At 43.1% G+C, this 24,689-nt stretch overlaps 1 protein-coding gene and 1 long non-coding RNA gene across 3 annotated transcripts in view; one reads left to right on the forward strand and one right to left on the reverse strand.

Moving 5' to 3' along the window:
• The window catches only part of LOC146707476 (protein sidekick-1-like), a 295,921-nt gene that overhangs the window by 25,827 nt on the left and 245,405 nt on the right, over nucleotides 1-24,689 (reverse strand). For both annotated transcript variants that reach the window (XM_085458835.1, XM_085458834.1), the window contains 6 exons: nucleotides 18,059-18,209; nucleotides 15,346-15,586; nucleotides 14,926-15,041; nucleotides 12,170-12,356; nucleotides 9,443-9,541; nucleotides 5,658-5,852 (listed from right to left, as the gene is read on the reverse strand). In XM_085458835.1, coding sequence (XP_085314961.1) covers nucleotides 5,658-5,852; nucleotides 9,443-9,541; nucleotides 12,170-12,356; nucleotides 14,926-15,041; nucleotides 15,346-15,586; nucleotides 18,059-18,209 — 989 coding nt within the window. The remainder of the gene's footprint in view (nucleotides 1-5,657; nucleotides 5,853-9,442; nucleotides 9,542-12,169; nucleotides 12,357-14,925; nucleotides 15,042-15,345; nucleotides 15,587-18,058; nucleotides 18,210-24,689) is intronic.
• LOC146707477 (uncharacterized) lies at nucleotides 19,728-20,205 on the forward strand. The gene is made up of 2 exons (XR_014921070.1): nucleotides 19,728-19,954; nucleotides 20,040-20,205. It is a non-coding gene; the product is annotated as an uncharacterized LOC146707477 (long non-coding RNA).

A 24,689-nucleotide genomic window follows, 5' to 3' on the forward strand; every position in this document is an offset into this window, starting at 1 on the left:
ACAACAGGCTGAAAACAGCCACAAACTATAATGCGCAAGCAGGAGGTTAAGCAAAAGGTACAACAGCGAATGTCTCCAGTCAAAACACATAAAACACGGTGGAGGCAATCGCTGTTGTACCTCTCTCTTAATCTCCTGCTTGCGCATCCATGAAGACCTGAATCAGAAATTTAAATTTCCCCATTTCCCCTCCTTCAGAGTAGCTTCTTGACCTCCACCTGTCCACTGACACTGTACAGTGGGGCAAAAAAGTATTTAGTCAGCCACCGATTGTGCAAGTTCCCCCACTTAAAATGATGACAGAGGTCAGTAATTTGCACCAGAGGTACACTTCAACTGTGAGAGACAGAATGTGAAAAAAAAATCCATGAATCCACATGGTAGGATTTGTAAAGAATTTATTCGTAAATTAGGGTGGAAAATAAGTATTTGGTCACCTCAAACAAGGAAAATCTCTGGCTCTCACAGACCTGTAACGTCTTCTGTAAGAAGCTTTTCTGTCCCCCACTCGTTACCTGTATGAATGGCACCTGTTTGAACTCATCATCTGTATAAAAGACACCTGTCCACAGCCTCAAACAGTCAGACTCCAAACTCCGCCATGGCCAAGACCAAAGAGCTTTCGAAGGACACCAGGAAAAGTATTGTAGACCTGCACCAGACTGGGAAGAGTGAATCTACAATAGGCAAGCAGCTTGGTGTGAAAAAATCAACTGTGGGAGCAATCATCAGAAAATGGAAGACATACAAGACCACTGATAATCTCCCTCGATCTGGGGCTCCACGCAAGATCTCATCCCGTGGGGTCAAAATGATCATGAGAACGGTGAGCAAAGATCCCAGAACCACACGGGGGGACCTGGTGAATGACCTGCAGAGAGCTGGGACCAAAGTAACAAAGGTCACCATCAGTAACACACTACAACGGCAGGGAATCAAATCCCGCAGTGCCAGACGTGTCCCGCTGCTGAAGCCAGTGCATGTCCAGGCCCGTCTGAAGTTTGCCAGAGAGCACATGGATGATACAGCAGAGGATTGGGAGAATGTCATGTGGTCAGATGAAACCAAAGTAGAACTTTTTGGTATAAAGTCAACTCGTCGTGTTTGGAGGAAGAAGAATACTGAGTTGCATCCCAAGAACACCATACCTACTGTGAAGCATGGGGGTGGAAACATCATGCTATGGGGCTGTTTTTCTGCCAAGGGGACAGGACGACTGATCCGTGTTAAGGACAGAATGAATGGGGCCATGTATCGTGAGATTTTGAGCCAAAACCTCCTTCCATCAGTGAGAACTTTGAAGATGAAACGAGGCTGGGTCTTCCAACATGACAATGATCCAAAACACACCGCCCGGGCAACAAAGGAGTGGCTCCGTAAGAAGCATTTGAAAGTCCTGGAGTGGCCTAGCCAGTCTCCAGACCTCAACCCCATAGAAAATCTGTGGCGGGAGTTGAAAGTCCGTGTTGCTCGGCGACAGCCCCAAAACATCACTGCTCTCGAGAAGATCTGCATGGAGGAATGGGCCAAAATACCAGCTACTGTGTGTGCAAACCTGCTAAAGACCTATAATAAACGTTTGACCTCTGTTATTGCCAACAAAGGTTATGTTACAAAGTATTGAGTTGTATTTTTGTTATTGACCAAATACTTATTTTCCACCCTGATTTACGAATAAATTCTTTACAAATCCTACCATGTGGATTCATGGATTTTTTTTTCACATTCTGTCTCTCACAGTTGAAGTGTACCTCTGGTGCAAATTACTGACCTCTGTCATCATTTTAGGTGGGGGAACTTGCACAATCGGTGGCTGACTAAATACTTTTTTGCCCCACTGTATTTGATGACGCCTCAGTGAACAGTATATCTATTAACTGAGGACCGGTATGCATAAGAAGGCTTTGCTTGATTTTTTCTGATTTCCTAAGGACGTGACTGTCAGATACTGTTCATCTAATGTAGACACTTTTTAGGCCTGCCACCTCTTCTATTGTTGTCCACTTTTTCAGTTATCTCCAGTTTGCACACCAAATGTGCAAGGTTTTTGAGTCTTTGTGAATCAACTTGTTGGTATGAAAATACTATTTTATGTTTGTCAAAGTGATTTATGTTTGGCTTTTTTGGTAGAATCAGCTAAAGGAAATGGAACAAATTACATATTTTAAGACAGCCTGCTGGTAACAAAGTCCTCAAAGACATAATTCAAAATGGGTTCTTTGCTAGGTCGTCTGTTCTTTGTAGGCACAACACTGGTTCATCCCTTGAGTTGGGCTCCTTTTTTTTTATCCTTGAATGATTTACAAGTCAGTGTGGTGGCTTAACAAACAAAATAACATTGCTTTGGAAATGGTCAGGTATAAGGACTAGTGTGAAAACGAGCAAGAAAGAGGCCAATGTCCAAAGAAAAACTTTGAACTTGGAGAACTGTTGCATAAACCCACTTTAGAAAATTACAACAAAATCTGACTCATTGAAAATAAATTATTAGTGAACGAGGGGTTGCTCAAAAGTCTTACACAGTACTGAAACTAATAACAATACCCAGTCACAAATCCAAAACGATATTCAAGTGTTTCTATGTTTTTACAAACCAAGTATTTGAGTTGATGATTGTAATTTTTATACAATGTTGTAATTTGTTTTTCAACAATTTTTTTTGATTAATGTTTTGTTTCCTTTACAATATTATAGAAGCTGTCTTCTTCACCCTGACCTGTCTTATTTGGCTCAGCAGAACTAAAATATATATCCTGCTGCTTTTACACACACACACACACACACACACACACACACACACACACACACACACACACACACAGAGCGATTCTCTGCGCGATCAACCTCTCACATGTTTAAGCTGCGGGAGATTTCACTTGTCATGTTTGCATAGTAAGCTAACGATTAATAAGACGATGTCAGAGGAATTGGTGCACAAATTATCATCAGTCACCAATCAGTGCTGTCACTCTCTATACACAGTTCGTGTGATTGCAAAGTGAAAGCAAAAAAACAAGCGCAAATTCAAATGCGATTTCAATATGTCACATATTGACAGTGGCTCGCCGATGCCAATGACATAATTACCCAGCTACATTTCCGAAAGAATGCAAAAGCATTGACATATATTTTTCCTTCCTACAATAGCCCGACGGGCAGGGCAGAGATAGATTTTGGTAGCCCGACTGGAAAAATCGCTAGCCCCGGGACGTCGGGCTAGCGATTTTGCGAGCCCTGCAGCAACATGACGAGCATCACGGCACTCAAATAAGAGGAAGACAAGAACTTTATATTTGCTTCTAAATTGAAGGAAATAAAACTGCTCTTTACTTCTGTAAAAGTCAAATCACTTCAAAAGTGTGTTTTTTTTCTGGCCGTCAGTGACCAGATCATTGTGGGAAGATATATCTCTTCTGTTTCAGTGTTTTAAAGACAAAACAGTGGGGGAGACCGAGTCCTTGCTAAACTCATACATCTCACCACAGGCACGGGCTGTCATACTCAGCGATTGACTGTGTTTCAATTTTACAATTCTTGTTGTTGTAGCAGCTTATGCTCTGTGATGAGGCCACTGGCTGCTAAAATTAGATAAAACTCTGAAAGGGAAATTAGCAGCTTTTTTTTTCATCTCTTAAAGTCAAAATTAACATAAGTGCAAAGTGCTGGTAAAAACTCTTGATCAGTAGTAATTACTTTGGGTGAGGATGTAAGATTTATGGCGTTAGGTTCTGACTTTCTGGCCCTCCTTTCGCTCTCCTTTAGAAAAACGACTTCGAGCCTCATTTTCATTCTCACCTACTAAGTGTACAGTTTCCATCCGCCCACAACTGAGCACGGTGCTGTGGATGAGAAATATCCCAGCGTTGCAATCGACAGTTGGTGAGAAAGGCTAATAATCCTGTCTCACTCAACAAGCCAGTTAATTTTGGCGTGTTCAGAGAAAGGTATAAACAGACGGAGTGCCACAAATTTCTTCGGATAATCTACAATTCTGAAAAAGTAACACTTCCCTTTTTAAGTGATAACAGTTACAGTCAGGCCCAGAGGTAATGTTATGAACTCTTGATTTTCATTATACCTCTACAGGAGGGCTAATACCTGGTGGCTTCAATGCCTACATTTACTGACAAGTCCAGGGGAGTTTCTAAATGTCATTTCTTTTTGTTCTATGTCACACACCCTGAAAAGGTCATGCTTTTTATTTTGTGCTAATATTTAGTGCCCGGTAACAATGAATTCGCCATGTCCAACCACAAACTGCTTAGGGCCAAACTTTCCGCTTTCTTTTCTTGTGTCTGAACTCCCTTTCTGAGGAGCAAACATGAACTGCAATGAATTGCACCTTTAATAGCAAGTGATGCTGCAGAGATCACAAAATATGAAAATTCCACACTGCTCCTGCATAACGATTACTGTAAGAAATCTGACAACATAATTATACTGGTAAAATCATTATGGTTGTCCTCTATAATAGAGCTTTCTCACAGCAAACATTTAGAAAATTGCAGTTAAAATTAATAACATTAATCAAGCTGCTCGTGCTTACAACTTTTCCCTGTTTATTCTGGTTTATTTAAGACATTTTATTCCCTTATGCATCACTACAGGTCAATATGAACTGTATTAGAGATTATTACTTTGCTGTGCTATGAATTCCAAATTAGATGCATGATGTATGTATGGAGAGTCTGCAAGACAGAAGCTATTTCAACCGAAAAGCTTACACCCCTTTACTCTTGCCGAAACTCTCCATATATTACTTCACAGAGGAATGATTTTGCAAAGAAGCAAAATGAACAAAGTTGTTATACGGCTCCATTAGTTCTTCTTCAGAATCAGATCACACTGTTCGTGGTGCCAGAGAACACCGAGTGGAGATCTTCACAGCTTACTGTAATTTCGACTTCGTTCTCAAGCTCCAAGCCGCACCATCGGTGACCCCATCAGTCGCATAGTGTTTGCTCGAACATAGCAAAAGATGTGTCCCTGTAGGTCCTTTTCATGCGGTCATTTTGACTCAGCATAAAGAAAAGCAGAGGCACTCGGGAGCTAATAGCATTCATGATGACTCTGTTCCATTAAAGAGTAAGCCCATCAGTGAGCCTGTCTGCCAAGCCCTGAAACTGTCACACACGGGGAATGGTGCCATCATTAAAGAGTATTCTAAGACCAACCTCAACAGCTCTGGATAAAAGTTTCAAACTAGCTGCACCAGCCTTCCTGCTGGGTGCAGCTGGTTTAAGTGTTAAATCACCGAGGGTCAGAAGAGACCAGATTTTCGATGGGTTGTTAAGTTTCTCCGTGTTTTTTTCCACACAAACTCAGGTCTTCCATTCTTACCGAGCAGAAGCAGTTTTGTAAGGTGTCATGGAGACAGATCAGCTATCATTACTGATACTGATGGCACCTGTAGCTGCTCTGACATCTCGGAGTATTTGGACTAAAAGAGGCCTGTCGGAAGTCTGCTTTAAAGTCATGAACTACATTTCTGGGAGCAGTGTCAGACACAGGTCATTAAGTCCACAGTGGAGACGGACAGTTTTTGTGCGTCTGCAAGTGATATATGTGAGCCAGCAGGTTGGACTCCTGCTATATTTTAAACAGGAGTGGTTAAAATTAGAGCAGTCAGATCCTGAATATGCGTGAGTGTCCTTTACCTCTGCGTTCAGTGGTAACAACCACAGCTTCCTGTCCTGCACCCCAGCCCACGGCAGTGCGAGCAATGAGTCGGAAAACGTAGCTCTGCTCAGAGGAAAGTCCTGTGACGGTGAACTGCCGAGCATTGGACCCCACCTCCACTGTAGTCCAGCGCAGAGGGTCCCTGCTGTCGAGGCGGTAGGAGATCTGGTAGCCTAGTGAGGGGAAGAAGGAAAGACAGAAGGAGGAGGAAGCTATTTGAAATCTGTGTGAAATTCTTCCGTGTGATTGTGTTCACAGAGCCCACAGGAATCAAAAAGAGCACAATATGAGGCGAAACCCCCCCCCCTGCAAACATAGCTGCACAAAGCCATATCACGCAGCTTCATTTCCACAATAAAACATACAAACAAATATGTTTTTCTTCAGGTCATGAAACTACATTTGAACTCTGTTGGGATTTGATATGTGCAGCTTCTTTCCTTCATACTTACTATTTTCCAAAGACAAAGTCAGGATTTCAGAGCAGAACTCCAGTACACACTCACACATGCTCACGTTCCCCTACTCTCACAGTGTATAAACATATAACCTCTCTGTGTGTACCCTTGGCTGTGACCCATGGTGTACACGGCTCCAGTCTGTTTCTCTGTCTTATGTGCAGTAGGCCATGTAATAACACTAACATCCTTCAACACATGCACGCACGCTCAAACCACTGATCCCTGTCCAAGCTTTCCACAGGCCACTGGCCACTCACAAAGGCTCTTATTATGAAGATTGTATTGTACAGCAAATACACACTAGAAACACACAAGTGTGTGGATGTGATTAGTTCACAGTAAGACTGTCAGGATAATAATCTGCTCAGAGGCACCTAATCTGGTTGTGCGGGTGATAATCTCATCAGATAGTCTGATTAAATGTTAATGTGAATGCTGCACGTGGGAGATTACTGGATAACAGCTAGATCACAAATCCTCCTGCATCGAAACAATTGGGTCATAGCACAGCATTATGTTCTGTACCATCATTAAGCCATTGCTGCTGTCACATACTGGAGGCTAAATCTCTGTTACATTAAGTGATTGCATCACGTTAGAGAAAGCCCTTAGTCCTTTTTTCCATAAGATATAAAATGTACGATGCACTATATTTCATTATGGTTTGCATGAGCAGACTAGCAGACTGTGCATCTAATGTATACCAATTTTTTTTTCTTTGCCTTTAGGGTTTTGAAAAGACTGGAGAGACAGACACCGATGGTATAACACAAGCAGACTGTTTTGAAGAGCAGAGCCACAAATGGAGAACGTGTCACCAGAAGGACACCAGTAAGAGCTGAGAGAGGTTAATTTGATTTAGAAATGCTAAAGGGGATACATGCATATTAAATAAATGATCAGTATGAAGTGAATGATTGACCTTTTGTCTGTAATAGAGTGAAGTGATTGCGTGCAGATTGTTTCTGAATTCGCGTCACTCCAGAATCAGTGTCATGTATATTCCACTGGCTTTTTTTATTTTGTGACTTCACACTCATTTTAGAAAGGGTGATCAACAGTCGACACCAGAGATAAAGGTGTCTATCAAGTCTATGCTGGAAGTGTCCAGATGACTAGTGTTCAGATATTATTGTTCCCTATGTTATTTCTGTCAGAGCATCAAACGCCCTTCTGAACAGTTTTTTTATCCATCTCTGACCAATTACACATCTGCTTCATTTTGCAAAGGCTACCAAAAGAAGGAAATACAATTGTTAGCATCTACAAGAGAAAATCACTTGATAAAAAGACTATAAAGGACTATGATGCTCTATGGTCCTTGTTGGGGAAACATCACAACACATAGTTGTTTACATTATCGTAAGATATGTGGTCTATGATGTCCGGTTCCACCTCAGCCAGGGGTTAAGGGACTGGATCACAATGCATCACGGTAGACGTTCACGCTTTGGTTCAGTGTTGTTCACTGACTGACCAAAAGATCAAGACATGTTTAAACACGGTCAGCGTCTCACTTCTCATCTCATAAACTTTCGTACACCATAGTATTTTAAGCATAGTAGAGATATACAGATTGTTTTCCTTTAGGACCCGTTGAGGGTCTTAAATGAAAAAATAATTTTTTCAGCTTCCTAGTTTTTTAAAAATTTTATTTAGCTTGGATCTATGACTGAAAGCTGAACAGAGAGAGTACCTAATAAGTTAAAATGAGGGTTTTGCAGACCGTCTCAGTTAATCTGTTGTTTAGAGCTGCATTTATACTTCTTTACATTATGTTTCATGACCCTTAAAGAAGTGCTAAATGGCAAAATTATGGATGCATTAATTAAAGTTAGAGGGAATATTGATGCCTTGATTTGCTTAACTAATTAACTTCTGCATTTTTATTGCTACTGTTCTAATTTGTGATATTCTCATAATGTTTTCTTTCTCGTGCAAAGAAAATAATCATCCATACATCGCTGATTAAATTGCCACACTAATAAAGAGCTGGTAAAGCTTTTGCTTTTGGAGTTATGTGTTTAAAGGATCATTTCACACTAACTAATCTACAAGCCAGCACAGCTAATATAAGAGATTTTTAAAATTCAGACTGAATTTGGGCAGCAGGTAGTGATGCAATGCATGCAATGATGAGCATTTTAGAGGAAATCTTTAAATGCGTGCCTTTGTAAACTTTACAAAGAGACACACTGAAATGCAAACCAATGGGAGAATACTTTTTAGTATGCATTTTAGTACTCAGCATGTAAGTATTTGCAGTACAATTTGCACACATTTGAGTAAAATGTGTCCTCTATTTTATTACTTCAGTGTGTATGTGTGGCTGTATTATATTCATAGAAGGGTGAAAGAACAAAAATGCCTCACTGCACTGTGCCAAATTAGATTGTGCACCTTCTGTAGTCTTGTTTCTCCTCTGTCCACCTTCTGTGTCAGTCCCCCATGGGTGGAGAACCCAAGGAGAAATGAGGGAGTCATGAGGACTAAAGAAACCAGTACTCTACAGACCTTTGTATCTGCATAAACACACACAACACATGCTCAGCAAGGACACAGTAGGGCTGTATGTTTGTGTGTGTGCCTGTGTGATCGAGAGAGTGAGATTTGCCCTCCCACTCATCCTTCTGCTACAGAGTGGTGTCGCACTAAATGTCCTCCCGCTAACAATACAGTCACACATCACTCAAACTGTCCTGTTCAACTCGCTCTCCCACTGAGAGGACAAATACCACTCCTCACCCAGTTACTGCGTACACACACACACACACACACACACACACACACACACACACACACACACACACACACACACACACACACACACCCCTGTCCCTCCTATCACCTCTATACATCTACTGTCTGCTGTCTCTCCCCTTCTGTTCTCTCTCTTTCCAGCTCAGCAGCTCACACATTTCTTTCACCTCTCCTCCTCTCCTGGAGTATTTTTCCGATTCACACCGCACGGTGATAGTGCATGAATCTGCACATTTATTTATAAATATATATAGATGGTCATATTTATTAGGAAAGGTGCCTTAAGCACCTACAGCTGTCTTTTTTCAGGTACAGACACATATACAGAGACAGCGGGAATCTTTTCCATTTTACAGTTTGTACTTGTCACAGTAGATGTGTGTGTGTGTGTGTGTGTGTGTGTGTGTGTGTGTGTGTGTGTGTGTGCGTGTGTGGCTGAAACTGCAAAATCATTTGCTACAAGCATGAAAAATGGATTATGATTTAAATTTTGCTTTCAAATATCTGCTCACTTGTATATGTGGGCGTTTGTTTTTATATACCTAATATGATGCCGTTGGGGGATGCAGGTGGCTGCCAAACCACCCTAACGGATGACAATCGAACTTCTGGAAACACCATCCTGACAGGGGGTCCTGGGACTGGAGAGAAAAATAGAGAAAGGAGTTGGCAGCAGAATTAAAAGATATTAATACACAATTTAAGAGAAAAGCAGCAGCGGCAAGAAAAAGAGGCTCAAAAGAAGTGCTTCAGTTCGGTAATGAGAAAAAGTATCTCAGCATCTGGCTCTTATACTGTAATATGTTAGCATTATAGCACACAGATGTACGTGCATATGCTCTCCACATATACACGCCAAAACACACACAGACACACGCACACACACAAATATATACATTGAGTGAGTTTGTTACACATCTTTAAGAGGTACTTGTAAAAGACACAAAACAGAAAATGTAATTTCTTTCAGCCTCACTCGGGCTGTCGTTGTTCCTGATAAAAGCACATGTTCCACACCAGCAAATACATGTCAACGTATGTCTGTGTGTGTGTGTGTGTGTGTGTGTGTGTGTGTGTGTGTGTGTGCTTGTGCTTGTGGGTACAGTAGGTGTATGTGTAGGTTCATTATACATCGCCGGGAATTGACTTCCTCATTCTTGTTTCATCCTGAAATGAGAAAAACTTTTCAAACGTGACACCGTTTGATAGAGGAGAGCGAGTGTGTCTATGAGGGTTTCAGTCTGTGTGTGTGTGTGTGTGTGTGTGAGCAGATGTGAGTTTCTGTGCGTATGTGTGAGTGCCCAAGTGTACTTCATGATTCAGAAAAGAACAGGCCAGGTTACTGCCACCCTGAAAAGTCTGCCGTGGTTACCAGGTTGATGCAGAGGCGTGGAAAAATACCCACGGCTGGGTGATTAATGAAATCATTGATTATGTTCTTTCATGCTTCTCTAAAATGCCTTACTCGCTGTTTAGTTCAGCTGCAGCAAAGATGACACAAAGAGGGCCTTTTGTAATCAATCAATCTGTATGTAGGAGGTAAAAGTTATAACAAAAGTATCTGTAGATGAATCTGCAGAAGAATCAGAATGATCTCCTTTGTCTCACGATCACAGCAACTCTTTTATAATGCTCACTTCTCCTTTCTGTCCATGTAGATCCCTTGAAGGCCTGCGTTTGTGTTTGCCACTTTCTCTTCCCACACACCTCACATGATGGCAACAGATGACTTTATGACCTTGTAAATTCATAGCTCGGGGTTTAAGGCAAATTCACAGACTTGCCATAACCCCAAACACATAAATCTGTGCCCCCTACCAACTTATTTATTTATTTAATAAACAAACAACTTTCAAAGTTTAATAAATCTTTGTTTTGTTTTTCTAAAGTCAGCGACAAATCATGTTGAATATTCACCAAATATTGAAGAAAACAGCTTTAATTATGATTTTTGCCAGATTCAAACAGCCCAAAATATCCACATACTACAGCTACAGAGGCAGGTGCACCTTCTTCTTTTTTTTATGCAGTTGGTGTGCCACAGGGATGCGTATTAGGACTACTGCTCTTCTTCATACAGCTAGGTCAATAAGTATTTGGACAATGACACTATTTTTGAAATTCTGCATGCAACACTTTCTTTCAAGACTTTGGTGTCCCTGAGTTGGCCAGAGCATCTCTTTTTAAGATTTTACCAGATTCTAAATTTGGTAGATTTATTTTGTTTTTTCAGCCTAATGATGGCTTCCCTCGCTTTTCTACTCAATCAACATCTGATTTGGATTTCATACTGAGAGCTCCAGTGAGCTTCTACCAAAAGTAAATTCAACAATTAGAATTAACTCCACTCCACAAAACAGCAGTAAACAGTTCCTAAACTGTTACAATACTTTTGTTAAATCCCTTGAGTTGAAAGTGAAAGTCTGAACTTCAAATTCCATGTTGATTTTTTGTTTCCTACTCCACTATGGTGCTGTACAAAGTCAAACGTTAAAAAAAAAATACATTTTGTGTGCTCTTACGGACAGTGCTGCAGTCTGCCTTTGATGTTGCTCAGTCTTGTTCAACTCCTCTTAAGCTGTGTTAAACACAGAAAAATCCAACTTTATGGTATTTTCAAATTGCAAAGAGTTGCCGTCTAATCTTCCTAACGTCATAACTATTAAAAGGGCTGAAACTGAAGTGTTCAGAACACATATGTATTTAGGCAATATTACAGATCATATCTTATCATATAAAATTCACACTGATAGGTCCATCTAACAAGTACAAATCTCTCTCCCTCCAGGTGTGGAAACCCTTGACTTCTGCTACTTTTACTGGACGGGCATCTGATCAGCATCTAGAAAAAGTATACTACTCTCTTTGAAGGTTTATGGATGGATGAATTTGTATGACCACAGACTTCATAATGGCAGATTTTTCCTCTTATCTGTGTATATGGCAGACAGAACTGGTTACAATGCAGGAAGTCAATTTTAAAGGACTGAGAAAACAGTGCTCTTGGTCATGGGGACTTCCTTTGAAGTTGCAGTGACATTCGCTTTAAACTGAACCTTTTTGTTCCTGATGCATTATGGATCTGGGTCTTATTTGCACTTGCTTGTGCTGTGTGTCAGTTATATGCGTGTGATTACTTGTGATTGTCTGTAAGTGATAAATCCCACTTGGACACATCGCTCTTGAATTAGTACTTACAAGATAGAAGATATGAAAACATATATTAAAAAGCTGGTGATTAGACAGGGTAAGAGAAAACTGGGTCCTACCATCTTCTTTGGTTCTTAGCAGTATGCGGTTGCTGGGTGGGCCGTCACCCATACGTGTGTATGCCAGCACCTGCAGCACATACACTGTGTATTTTTGGAGGGCCCCGAGGAGCAGCGACACACTCCCCTCTCCTTCTGCCACCTGAACACTGGGGGGACCTTCTGAGTCTTTCTTGCTGTATAAAACCTGCACAAAACAAATATATCTCATAAAAAAGAAAAAAAAACATACACAGAAATGAACAAACACGTCTAGCAGTCTGTTTCAATTTTGTTCAGTGTCTGTAGCCTAAACACTCCTATCTTAGATGTACATCAGGCTACTGCAATAATTATCTGAATAACAATAACAATAATATCCTATTTTTTTTTATATACAGCACAGAATGCAACACAGTTTAAAGAAATTAAGTAATAAATTCCAAAATATAATCAGTTAAGGCTACAAAACAGCAGAACATAAAAAAAGCAAATTAAAAAAACAAACAAAACAACAACCGATGTGCATCTCTGTGTAGGGTCACAGCAAGGCAAAGCTTTGTTTCCAGTGTTTAAATATGCAGGACAAAGCACCATTATGCTTAATCAGTGTTCACGTCTCAGTCTATTGCAGGTGATTCTTTACTTAGGTGAATTTGGACATCTGATATATTTGACTTTTTATAGTTTGTGATCAAAAGGTTTTTACACTACCTGGTTTGCACTGAGCAAACATCCTGGAGATTATTTTAAGGACCCCAAATCTGTATTTTCTAAGTTATTAAGGTGACACAATATTAGTGTTCCATCCATTATCTGCTTTGCAGCACATAACTGGGTCAAAAACACATAAAGTTATTCTCGGTTCTAAAAAAAATATTTGTTTTTCACACAGGCATACAAAGTGTATTTGTTTTTCAGCTGCTGGTTTAGTGTGCTTGCAAGTATTTCTAACACTAGAGTGGTGTGCGTGGAACTGACTCACAATACAGTGCCAGTGCTAATCATAGCCAAGTCAACGATGGAGCGCGTGAGCCTGAGCGACGATGTGACTCAGCGATGTGTTTTTGACAGCCACGGAGGACAACGGCACAGAAAAACAGGCTTCATCACCTCAAACAACAAAAAACGATCCTAAAATTAAAATGACATTAGTGCCAGCCACTAAGAAAACAAAACGGTGCACGCTGTATTTTTACAGTTTCGGATTTTAAAAAAAAATATGTCAGGAGCTGCTCGCTCTTGTTTTTGTTCTTCGTTTTTCGCCTTTTCTTTTTTTTAATATTCATGAGCGTGAACATCAATACCGCACACTTAAAACCATTTGAAGGAAAATGTCACCTTAAACCCAAGTGTCTAAAAACAGAAATAGTCTTAAGGAGTGCACAGCAGGAAGCAGCAGCAACTATTCAGCATCTACTAGCACATGGAAGGTGTTAAAAAGCTGCTGCTGGCAGTCACTTCCCATCTATTAACATGTTAGGCATGCAGCTCAGTGTGATCCTTAGGAGGGCACAAGAAAACACACAGATGTGGAGTGTGATGTGCTTTGGGCATGGTGGATGACCTGGATTCCACACAGCGTTTTTCCTTTTTTTAATAGATGGCACCGGTTTATATCAGACAGTCACAGCCTATTTTCCTTTGCAGATTTATGTATTTATAACACAACCATGTCCATGGGTTTGAGGATAAATTCTCCCCCTTTTAAATCTTTGTTCTGCTGTCTTGTGTTTGGGTGGAGATTAAGAGGTGAACTCACAGCTGCTTCTATATTAGCACAAATATTTTTCTTTATTTTATTTTTTCTTTTGATGAATGTTTGAGAGGCAACTTAAAAATGCAGACAATTGCTGTGTGTTTTCCTTTTTATTTAAAAGCCAAAGCAAGTGGAGTAAATACATCCCTCCAGGGTGAGCTTTGGAGTCCAAAAAAACCCTACCCCGAAAAACAGGTGCACCCACACAGGTGTGACTGCCAGTGCCAAAAGTGATGAGAAAACGAGTGCACCCTGCACTTCACTATCAACACTGTTCTTCCAGCTCTTTCTCTGAAACCTGCAGCTTATGTCAAGTATGTCTTCGATGGGGCTCACAATGAGACAGACATGTCTGCTTTTTTTTTTGGGAAATATAAGAAAGGGTAAAGCTTTAATTTGGCAGATGTGGATAGACTGCGGGCTATGTATCTTTAGTGGGTGGAAAGGCTGGACTTGAATACTCATGCAGAGTCTGTAAAGCACAGTCAATCCACGAATATGCACACAAACATCCCATTTTCTTGCCTACACTGCATTTTATGTACTAAATTAAAAATAAAGTAATTGCAAAACCAGCAGCCTTTGTGGATTATTGTTCGTTTTTGTGAATGAATAATCCAGCTATTGTTTCTACTACAACATCACACAAACTGCTGTTTTATGAAAGCGTATTAATCACTAAAGCCTCTCTCACATGCGTGCGTGTGATTACACGCAAATGGCCCCCAAACACACTTAGTGCAGCGGGGTGCTTTTAAAAGCATTAAAGTAGGAAGAACAAACTGGAGCAATTACAGGATGTTGCATCATGTTTAGCTTATATCAGATTGTAAGATATATATATATATATATATATATATATATATATATATATATATATATATATATATATATATATATGTGTGTGTGTGTGTGTGTGTGTGTGTGTGTGTGTGTGTGTGTGATGGCTGCAGGAAGTGATAATGGACTAAAGAGGTCAAGGAGGGATGCCAGGATACGACTTGCAGGTTTTATTCACCTTATATCCCAGAATGACTCCATTCTTCTGTGACTGAGGGAGAGCAGACCACATGAGCAGGATCTTGCTGGAACTCACTGCCTCGGCAGTCACATTCACTGGAGATCCAGATGGAACTAGCGAGCACACAGAGAAACACACACACACACACACCGCTCAGTGCTACTTCACTCTCTGAACCAATCTTCGATTTTATCTCAATCATCTCCTCCTCCCTCTCTCCATCAATCTTAATCTCGCTGAAACAGAGGGAGAGTGTAGAGGGCACAGAGAGGTGGCAGGATGAGAGGAGACATGGGGAGGTAATGGGAGCACTTTATTCCTCATCCATCTGCCTTCTTATACCCAGCAAATACAATATCTTACAGAGATCTCTGCTTGCAAAGATGAAAGATGGATCAATGAGGTCTATGTTCATACCAGATTCTGTGGTCTGTGCTGCGACAGTTTGACTCCACGGTCCTGGTCCTATAGAGTTGAGGGCTTGTATCTGAACCTGGTACTGGGTAAAGGGATTTAGACCTTCTAATGTGGCCTCACTGGTGCCCCCAGTACCCTTCACATCCTCATTCCTGTTCTCCCCCTGACCGTCTGTCTTGGACACCCGCAGACGGTAGCCCACAGTCTCTGGACTGCTGTTGTACTCAGATTCTGAAAGAGGCTGGAAGGAAACAAACAGTGAGAGGAAGAGAGGCGCAGATTAGAGAGAAATACTTGTATTTATTGTTCCTGTCATGTTGCCAAGGTCATGTTGCATTCCTCCATACTTGTGCATGGAAGTACACACGAATGCAAGAAATCAGTATAAGACTCACATCACATGGAGGAAGCTGTTTTCACAACATTCTCCCAAGCAAATCTTTTATTTATTTTTTTCATCTGATTTTGCTTTTTGTTCCCATATTGACTCAAAAAATGCAGGTGAGCATGCCACAGCCCTGAACTGTAGAAGCATCACAATAATTTGTGCAACAATTTGTGAAGTGAGCATCAATCTACTTGAGGGCAGTTAATTAATTTCGGCAGCAATTAACTGACGGGATAGAGACTAAAAAAATAATGGTTAACATGCTGATACAACAAAAAAGGAAATGTGAGAAAGTTTTCAAAGGACTCTGCAGTGCTAGAAAAAAAACATACGTCCTTACTGCTTTAATAGGAATTCAGACAATAAGTATTGTATTTGATCATCAGCAAGTGTGAGCACCTCTATAAAGAGAGGTGGTTTGGCAGTTTGCTGGGCTGGAGTATTCAGGTGTTCATAACATACTACTAAATAAAAAAACAATGGCTACATCTCATGACAGTACAAATAGAAAAAGACTGTACAGGTATCTCTTGGTTGGAAGGGTTCCAGGAGAAAGACTCAGAATCAGAATCAGAATCAGAAGACTTTATTTATCCCCCAAGGGGCAATTAAAATGAACATAGCAGCACAGGTTAGGATTGAAAGCATGTGAACAAACCACAAAACTTCTGGAACAATGTCCTTTAGACAGACAACTTTAAAGTGAAGATGTATGGCCATAATGCAGAGCGCCATGTTTGGAGAACACAACACATCAGCACAAACACGTCACACGGCACCTTGTCGTTACTAAGTTACTACGAACTCCTCTGTATACCAAAGTATTTTAGAGTCAAATGTGACACCAACAGCTCCGTCCAACAGGACAATGATCCCAAGCACAGAAGCAAATCTACCATTCTAACCATTCAGAATTCCCTTGAGGTATTTCTTTCCAAAGTTAAATATTTATTGCTAGGTAAAAGTGTGTTTTTAAGTGCTGTGCTGATAAAATCTGACAAACTCAAATTTCAAATAAGCCCCAACATAGCAATCACAAGTCAGAAACTGAAGAAAGCTATTTGAAATGTGAAATCGCCAACAACCGAAAATGTGAGCATGTTGTGAAATGTAGGAGCCCGTCACTTACGGTAACAAGCTGACTGAGAAAACGGCTCTCCACAATATGATGAACAAGTGAAAAAAAGGCATTTTTGTAGCACTCGAGAATATGGTTATTTTTGTTATTGTGTCAAAGTACATCAAAAAACCTTTTACCATTTTCTTCCCTTTGACATCCCATCTCCTGATCCTTTTCTCTCCATCTACTTCTTTTCTCCATCTTAGTCACCCTCTGTCATCTTCTTTTACTCACTTCCATTAACTTCCATTTTCATTTCCTGCGACCCTCTCTTCGTCTCCTGTCCACACTTTTTCTGTCATCTCATTCTGCCCCAGACCCACCCTTGATCATGCATTACTTCCACAACCATTACTCACTGTCCTAAGATCATGTCAGCAGAAAGTTCAGGTTGCTCACAGTATATAAGTCTGCAGCAGATTTTAACAAACACTGTACACAGCGTTTGCTCTGTGCTGTGCAACAGATAAGGAAGTGAGACACCCAGTCATTTTAAATAACCTGGTGATTTAGCTCAGCTTAGCATTTAGGAGCCATAATACAGAATGTCACATTAGCTTTATTACCCTTAATATGCAGCTTAGAATAATAGCCTTAGCTAAAACCATTGTGACGGTTCCATTACAGCAGAAAACCTAGCATAGCTGAGGCTGGGCGCTAACATGCAGGTAAAATCCCATTAGCATGCTGCACAGGTAGCCCATAGCACCTCAGTGTCTGTGTCTGATTTGACAGGCTCTTTTTCTCATTCCAACTCTTAAATGGAAAATACTCTGCTCTCCATTTATGTTATAATAGAAGGGGGGAAGGGGGAGTGAAGGAGAGATGGAGGGAAAAGAGAGAGGGATGAAGAGCAGGAACAAGAGCAAAAACAGAAAAGACAGTGAGGAGAAAATTACATTGCAGTTTGTACAGCTAGCAGTCCACATGGTGAATGGGAAATGTGACAGATTAGTGTTAGCACTGATAACCAGGAGAGACACTGATTACAGCCTGTCAACCACTCAACCTGTTCAGTCCTGCTGCTGCAGAGTGCACGTGCACATAAATATGCACACGAGAACTAAAGTGGGAGCAAAGACACCGAGATGCAGCGCAAAGAAACAAAGGCAGTCCCAATTAACCCTCTCTGAAGGAGTGTAAAGGGGCAGAATCAGGGTGGAAGGTTTCACAGTTTACTGTGTGTCTGGTATGTGTGTTAGTACCTTCCAGCTGAATCGCAGGCTGGTCTGTGTAGCAGACAGAAGGCTCAGGTCAGAGGGGTGTGTGTCTGGGGCAGCCTGTAAGGTCTTAATCAGCCTAGAGGGGGCGCTCATGGGACTGGATCCGACGATGTTCACCTGCTGCATCCTGAACCTGGTGCGAACAGAAAGCAAAGTTACAGGAATAGTCATTGTATACAAGGTGAGCTCATTTCACATAAAGCCAGTGAAAGCAGTTTAATGTCTTTTATGCTTTTCAGAGTCAGAAAAGACAATTCTGATAATATGATATTGATCAAGGGAGCTTAATAGGCTTGGAGACAGCAATTTATAACAATCAGGCTGTGGGGGTGTGTTCGGGTTCAATACGTTTCTTCAAATATTTTCAATTCAAGTCCCATCAGCCTCTGAGTGTAACACTAATTAGCAAATCTCGACGTGGCGTGGTAAAGTTTCTACCTGCTAAACATCATCACTGTCATTGTTTGTCGACTCTTAGGGCTCACTAATCACACAGCTGGGTGTGAGCGGCAAATGTTTTCATTTTCAAAGGTGATGGTGCAATCTGATCCAAATGTGGAAAAGAGGCTGCATCAATTATTAACAGGAGAATACAGAAACAGCAGGGGCACGAGTTGGTAATGACCAATCACAAGCCCCTCTGCTCATCTCATCCACTCCAAAAGCAGCCCCAGATAAATCAGGGAATAGAAGACAGAGGTTCATTTTCATGAAGCACCTTTAAAATAAAACAGATATGGATAAACATACATGCTTAGCAGTAGAATGAACAGACTGTGATTGGACCTGCAGGAATATTGGGCTTTGCACACAATTACTAAAGCAATTATTTGGGACTCAGTGGTTTTTCTCCACCACTCCGCTCCGCCACTTTATTAGCTACAGCTAGTGCTGGCATGGAGCCTTTTTGCCTTCATATCTGCCTTGACTCTTCATAGATTCAACGATCTGCTGGAACCATTCCTCAGAGATTTTGCTCCATATTGACATGACAGCACCACACAGTTGTGGCATATTTGTCAGCTGCACATCGGTGGTGATCTGTTCTATTGAGATCTGGTGACTGTGGAGGCCATTTGAGAACAGTGATACAAGTTTACATGGCTCATTATACTGCTCAAAACAACATTAGATAGATGGGTACATTGTGGTCATAAAGGTTGGCAACAATCCTCAGGTAGGCTGTGATGTTTGAGGGGCACCATTACACCATGACCAGCAGCCTGAACCAATGACACAAGGCAGGATGTATCCATGCTTTCACACTGTTTATGCCAAATTCTGATCATACCACCTGAGTGCCACAGCAGCATCATGCATGTTGTAGCTTCAGTTTCCTGTTTTTAGCTGACAGGAGTGGCTCAAGTGTGGCATTCTGCTGTTTGACGCAAAGTGTCTGATTATTCAAACAAATCCATCTGCCCCAACCATGGCACATTCAAAGTCACTTAAATCACATTCTTCACCATTCTGATGCTCCGTTTGAACTTCAGCAGGTGATCTTGACCTTTCTACATGTCATGTTTTGTTGCCATTTGATTGGTTGATTAGATATTTAGATTATTGTCAGGGTCCTGGGTCTGAGCAACCCAGGATCCCTGAGCAGTTATGTATTATATTATTATTATTATTATTATTATTATTATTATTGTTGTGTATTTTGGTGTTGCTCCCCCTTCCCTGTGCTTGTGTATATGTGTGTGTGTGGGTGGCTGAGCACTTGTTTATAGGCGGCGTCAGGCCTGGAGGGTGTGGCCCTGCAAGGGGACTGGCCACACCCGAAGCCACACACCTGCTGCTGATCAGGCCTCGTCGGGGGAGCTACTTAAGAGAGTCTTGGAGCTCCCACCGACGCGGGATCATTGCATGAGACTCCACGTTAGTCACCCTGTCTAAGTTTAGTCAGAAAGTGTATGCCTGCCATTTCTGAGTGTCCTGACAGCTGCGCTATTGTTTCCCGCAGGAAGAGCGTGGAGGGCACGGAGAGCAGCGAGCACCGGGGGGTGCTGACACGGGAGCAGAGAGCACACGGACTATTCACGGGAGACACGACACGGGAGTCTGGGAGAACACGGGGATTTATTGTTACGTTGTTTTCACTCTGTAAATAAACACTGTTTGTACATAGAGCACCGCGCCTGGGTCCTCCTTCCCCACTCCTTCCACGGTGTGCCATGCCATACCGTGACAGAATGATCCCGCCTCTAATGGACCCAGCGGTCTCCGAGGAGAGGCTCAGGAGGGAAGTTATGGACGAAGTGTACCACCTATGTGAGGTGTGGTGGGAGAAGCCAGCGGAAGGTTTGCGTCGCGCCGTGGAGAGGCGGCTGCAGGAGATGCTTTTTAAATTCCCCTGGCTGGTGGACTCCCTTAATGCAGTGGTCCTGGACTTCCTACTTTCCACCCTCCACCTCCACTCTCCTCCTCAGGCTGCCCACCAGCTCGGACAGCTGGTGGATTCACTGCCTGAGACGCCGGCCCCGACGCCGACACGGAAACGACGTTCCTCACCGCAGCTAGATCCACAGACATCTCAACAGCCGGCTGTGGTGAGTCATATGGACAATTCATCGTCACTCACCTCAACTGTTTACTCTGGGGCTATGTTTATACGGTCAGCTGCCCGTCCGCTTTCGGCTCAGTTACCTGCTCAGCAGCCACCTGTAGCTGCGGCACAGCCAGCTGCCCAGCCGGTAGCCAAAGCGCAGCCCAGCTGGTCGCTGTACCTCAGCCAATCGCCCGGCTAGTGATCCAGCCGTCACCTGCTGAATCATCCCCCGCGACATCTACCTCACCGCTTACAGTTTCATCCTGTTCACCATCCACATCACCCGCTCAGCCATCTTCTCCACCAGCAGCAGCCTCCATTCCACTACCCACTCCAGCGGCCTTGTCCGGAGAGAGCGACCTCACACGCGTCCAACGCCTGATGGACTGGGTAACTCACACCACCAACACAAGGGCAAGAGTGGTGGGATTAAACGCCATCGAGGCACTCCTGGAGGGAAACCCCTACCTCGGCCAGCTCAAGGGAGTTTCCGCCTGCCTTTGCACCCTGCATAAAGCCCGGGGGGTAGTGCAAGCTCGGGAAACCTCAGACTTCGTCCAGCTGCAGCAGGAGCTCAGCGAGCCGGAGGAGCTCAGCGAGCCCGAGCAGGAGCTCAGCGAGCCGGAGGAGCCCGCACCGCCAGCTGTGGAGCTCAGCGAGCCCGAGCAGGAGCTCAGCGAGCCGGAGGAGCCCGCACCGCCAGCTGTGGAGCTCAGCATGCCCGAGCAGGAGCTCGGCGAGCCGGAGGAGCCCGCTCTGCCAGCTGAGGAGCTCAGCGAGCCGGAGGAGGAGCTCTCGCTGCGAGCGGAGGAGGAGCTCTCGCTGCCGGCCGAGGAGGAGCTCTCGCTGCCGGCCGAGGGTCCCGCTCGGCCGGAGGTCAGCGGACCGGAGGGACCTCCACGTCTGGCGCGGCCTCCTCGCCGTCCACGTCCGATGCGTCCACGTCAGTGATCGGCGCGTCATGGACCTGGTGCCACGCCTCGCTGTTGCTCACCGGAGCAGCGACGTTGCCATCGGACCCGTGGCGGGCCACCAGAACCGTTCCGCCGCCACCGGACCCGTGGCAGGCCGCCGGAGGAGCAGCGCCGCCGCCACCGGACCCGTGGCAGGCCACCAGAACCGTTCCGCCGCCACCGGACCCGTGGCAGGCCGCCGGAGGAGCAGCGCCGCCGCCACCGGACCCGTGGCAGGCCCCCTGAACTGTTTTGCTGCTGCTGCCGGACCCGGGGACGTCCGCCGGAGCTGCTACGTCGCCGCCGTTGGGCTCGAGGTAGGCCCCCTGAACTCTCTTGTTGTGTTGATGGGCCGCCTGTGACTGTTTGTGGCGTCTTTTCGTTTTCTTTTTGCACCGCTGCGGGATGCGCGGTCTGACTTTGGGACTGTGAACTGGGTCGGTTTGCTGTTTTGTGGTTTTTGCTTGTTTTGGTTCTGGCCCTCCGTCCTGGACCCCCCACCGCCCGCCCTGGGTTGGTTGTGCTGTTTTTGTTTTTGTTTTGGGGTCGTCGGGAGCCGACCCTTAGAGGGGGGGGTACTGTCAGGGTCCTGGGTCTGAGCAACCCAGGATCCCTGAGCAGTTATGTATTATATTATTATTATTATTATTATTATTATTATTATTATTATTATTATTATTACTATTATTATTGTTGTGTATTTTGGTGTTGCTCCCCCTTCCCTGTGCTTGTGTATATGTGTGTGTGTGGGTGGCTGAGCACTTGTTTATAGGCGGCGTCAGGCCTGGAGGGTGTGGCCCTGCAAGGGGACTGGCCACACCCGAAGCCACACACCTGCTGCTGATAAGGCCTCGTCGGGGGAGCTACTTAAGAGAGTCTTGGAGCTCCCACCGACGCGGGATCATTGCATGAGACTCCACGTTAGTCACCCTGTCTAAGTTTAGTCAGAAAGTGTATGCCTGCCATTTCTGAGTGTCCTGACAGCTGCGCTATTGTTTCCCGCAGGAAGAGCGTGGAGGGCACGGAGAGCAGCGAGCACACGGACTATTCACGGGAGACACGACACGGGAGTCTGGGAGAACACGGGGATTTATTGTTACGTTGTTTTCACTCTGTAAATAAACACTGTTTGTACATAGAGCACCGCGCCTGGGTCCTCCTTCCCCACTCCTTCCACGGTGTGCCATGCCATACCGTGACAATTATGGGGTAGCTGAACAGAAGGACCTAATAAAGTGGCTGGTGAGTGCACATTAAAGACCAATAAACACGAGCAGGTCTGTGTCAAAAGTATCAGTCTTTATCCAACAGAGGGGAAAATGTGGTTAATGTTATTTAAATCACATTGTAATGTCTGGTGAGTTTTTTAAGTTGCGGATGAAAGGATTCACACTGCGTCACGTGTGCATAAAGTAAGCAGGTTTTTGATTTTTGCCATCCAGTTGGTCTGAGCAGAGGGGAATACAATAATCCAATAAAACCCATCAATGGTGCTTCTGCCTCCACTATCAGAGCATCCCTTTGTTTACATTTGTGCTTTTATACTCTTAACAAAACTGGAATTTGGAATCTATGAAATTAAGATCTGACCCACTCCTGCTGCATACCAAGAGGTTTAAAATGAATGAAGCCTTGGTGGTTTAAATCAGCGAACAGTACAGATAACTTCAGGAGTTTGATCAACTACATCTGAAAAATTACATTTGTTTCTCTCACTTTTTTTGGAAATCCCTGGATTACACTGATATGTAATAATCCTTTCAGTTATGCAGCTATCAAAGTGCTGTAGTAGTGCTGTGGAAAATCATTTAAGAGACGTGTTTTGTGATTTTGGAGAGTCTGACTGTGTTCTATGATAATTCTCTGTGTCTGTGAGAAGATGTGGTCTAAGCAGATTTAGGCACAAATGAAATTTCATGCCAAAAAAGGTTCACACAAATTGAACTGTGCTGCCTAATCAGCATATAACCACACTTTCAGCTGTGCTCCTTCTTTGGGCAAACATGTTTGTCTGGTGCCAGAAAATTATCAAGCAGATGCAGATCCAAGAATACAGACTTTCAAAAACAGGCTTATTAAACCTCTATTAGCTGTGTGACCTGACAGATGAGCTGTTAGTGTGCCTGGTCACTAGTTTAATTCCCAGCTGCCCAGACTGCTGTTGCATGTCTACTTGTTTTACCACATTTGTTGGAACCACATGTGTAGCTTAGGTTGGAGCACCGAGGGAGATGGAGGTTAATTGCACATGCGCTACTTGGATTTGTCATGGATTTTAATAAATCAGATGTGCTTCAGCTAAATTTCTGGTTATATTCAAAATTTTCATTGAAAACATATCAGACATACAAATATCTCTGCTGTGGGAAGAATTTAAGGAATCAGTAGAGGCTGACTGATATGGCATTTTCAAAAGCAGTACTGTTATTAGAGGATTTGAAAGTCTCATACTTGGATACTTCGGCTGATATATTTTTCTTTCTGGCACACAAAACAGAATGGCTCCTAAGGCTAGTGGTTTACACATTTGCCAAACAAGTAAAAGATTCCTAGTTTGACCCAATGAAGGAGCCACAAATCCCTTTGTGTCAGTAAGGACATCCAGTGTAAAAATGTTACCTAATCAAACCTACCGTGTTGAACCCCTGTGAATAAGGGAGCAGCTGAAAGTAGCTTACACTAAACAAACAGATTTCTCTAACATTTGTGTATTTATTTTAGACAGTACACTTTATAAGTTAACTTGTTTTATAGATACAGCGAGGGATGACTCCTTTACGCTCTGAATGATTCGGATCAGCTGGTTGTTGTGTTAGTGGCATTCCAAACACTTGTTGCTAGCAGGGAAGTTGTACAACACCCTCTGGTGGACAAACCATGCAACATCAATGCTGATAACATGGCTGAAGGGTGTTTCTCCTGTTTTCTTTATTTTTTAAACCAGTCATTATAAATACAGATACTGACATATCAGCCAATAGCTAATACAGCGTGGCAATATCAGCCTGCTGATAAATCAGGTACATTTAGAGCTGAATAAAAACCAGGACAGGCAACTTTACCTTGCTTAGTTTTTTGCAAAAACACTAAACTCGTAAAACATTGTTTTATG

The sequence above is a fragment of the Copadichromis virginalis genome, linkage group LG6 (assembly GCF_057382275.1).
Source record: "Copadichromis virginalis isolate Kocher_CV1m ecotype Utaka linkage group LG6, C_Virginalis_male_GT1.1, whole genome shotgun sequence".
NCBI lineage: Eukaryota > Metazoa > Chordata > Actinopteri > Cichliformes > Cichlidae > Copadichromis > Copadichromis virginalis.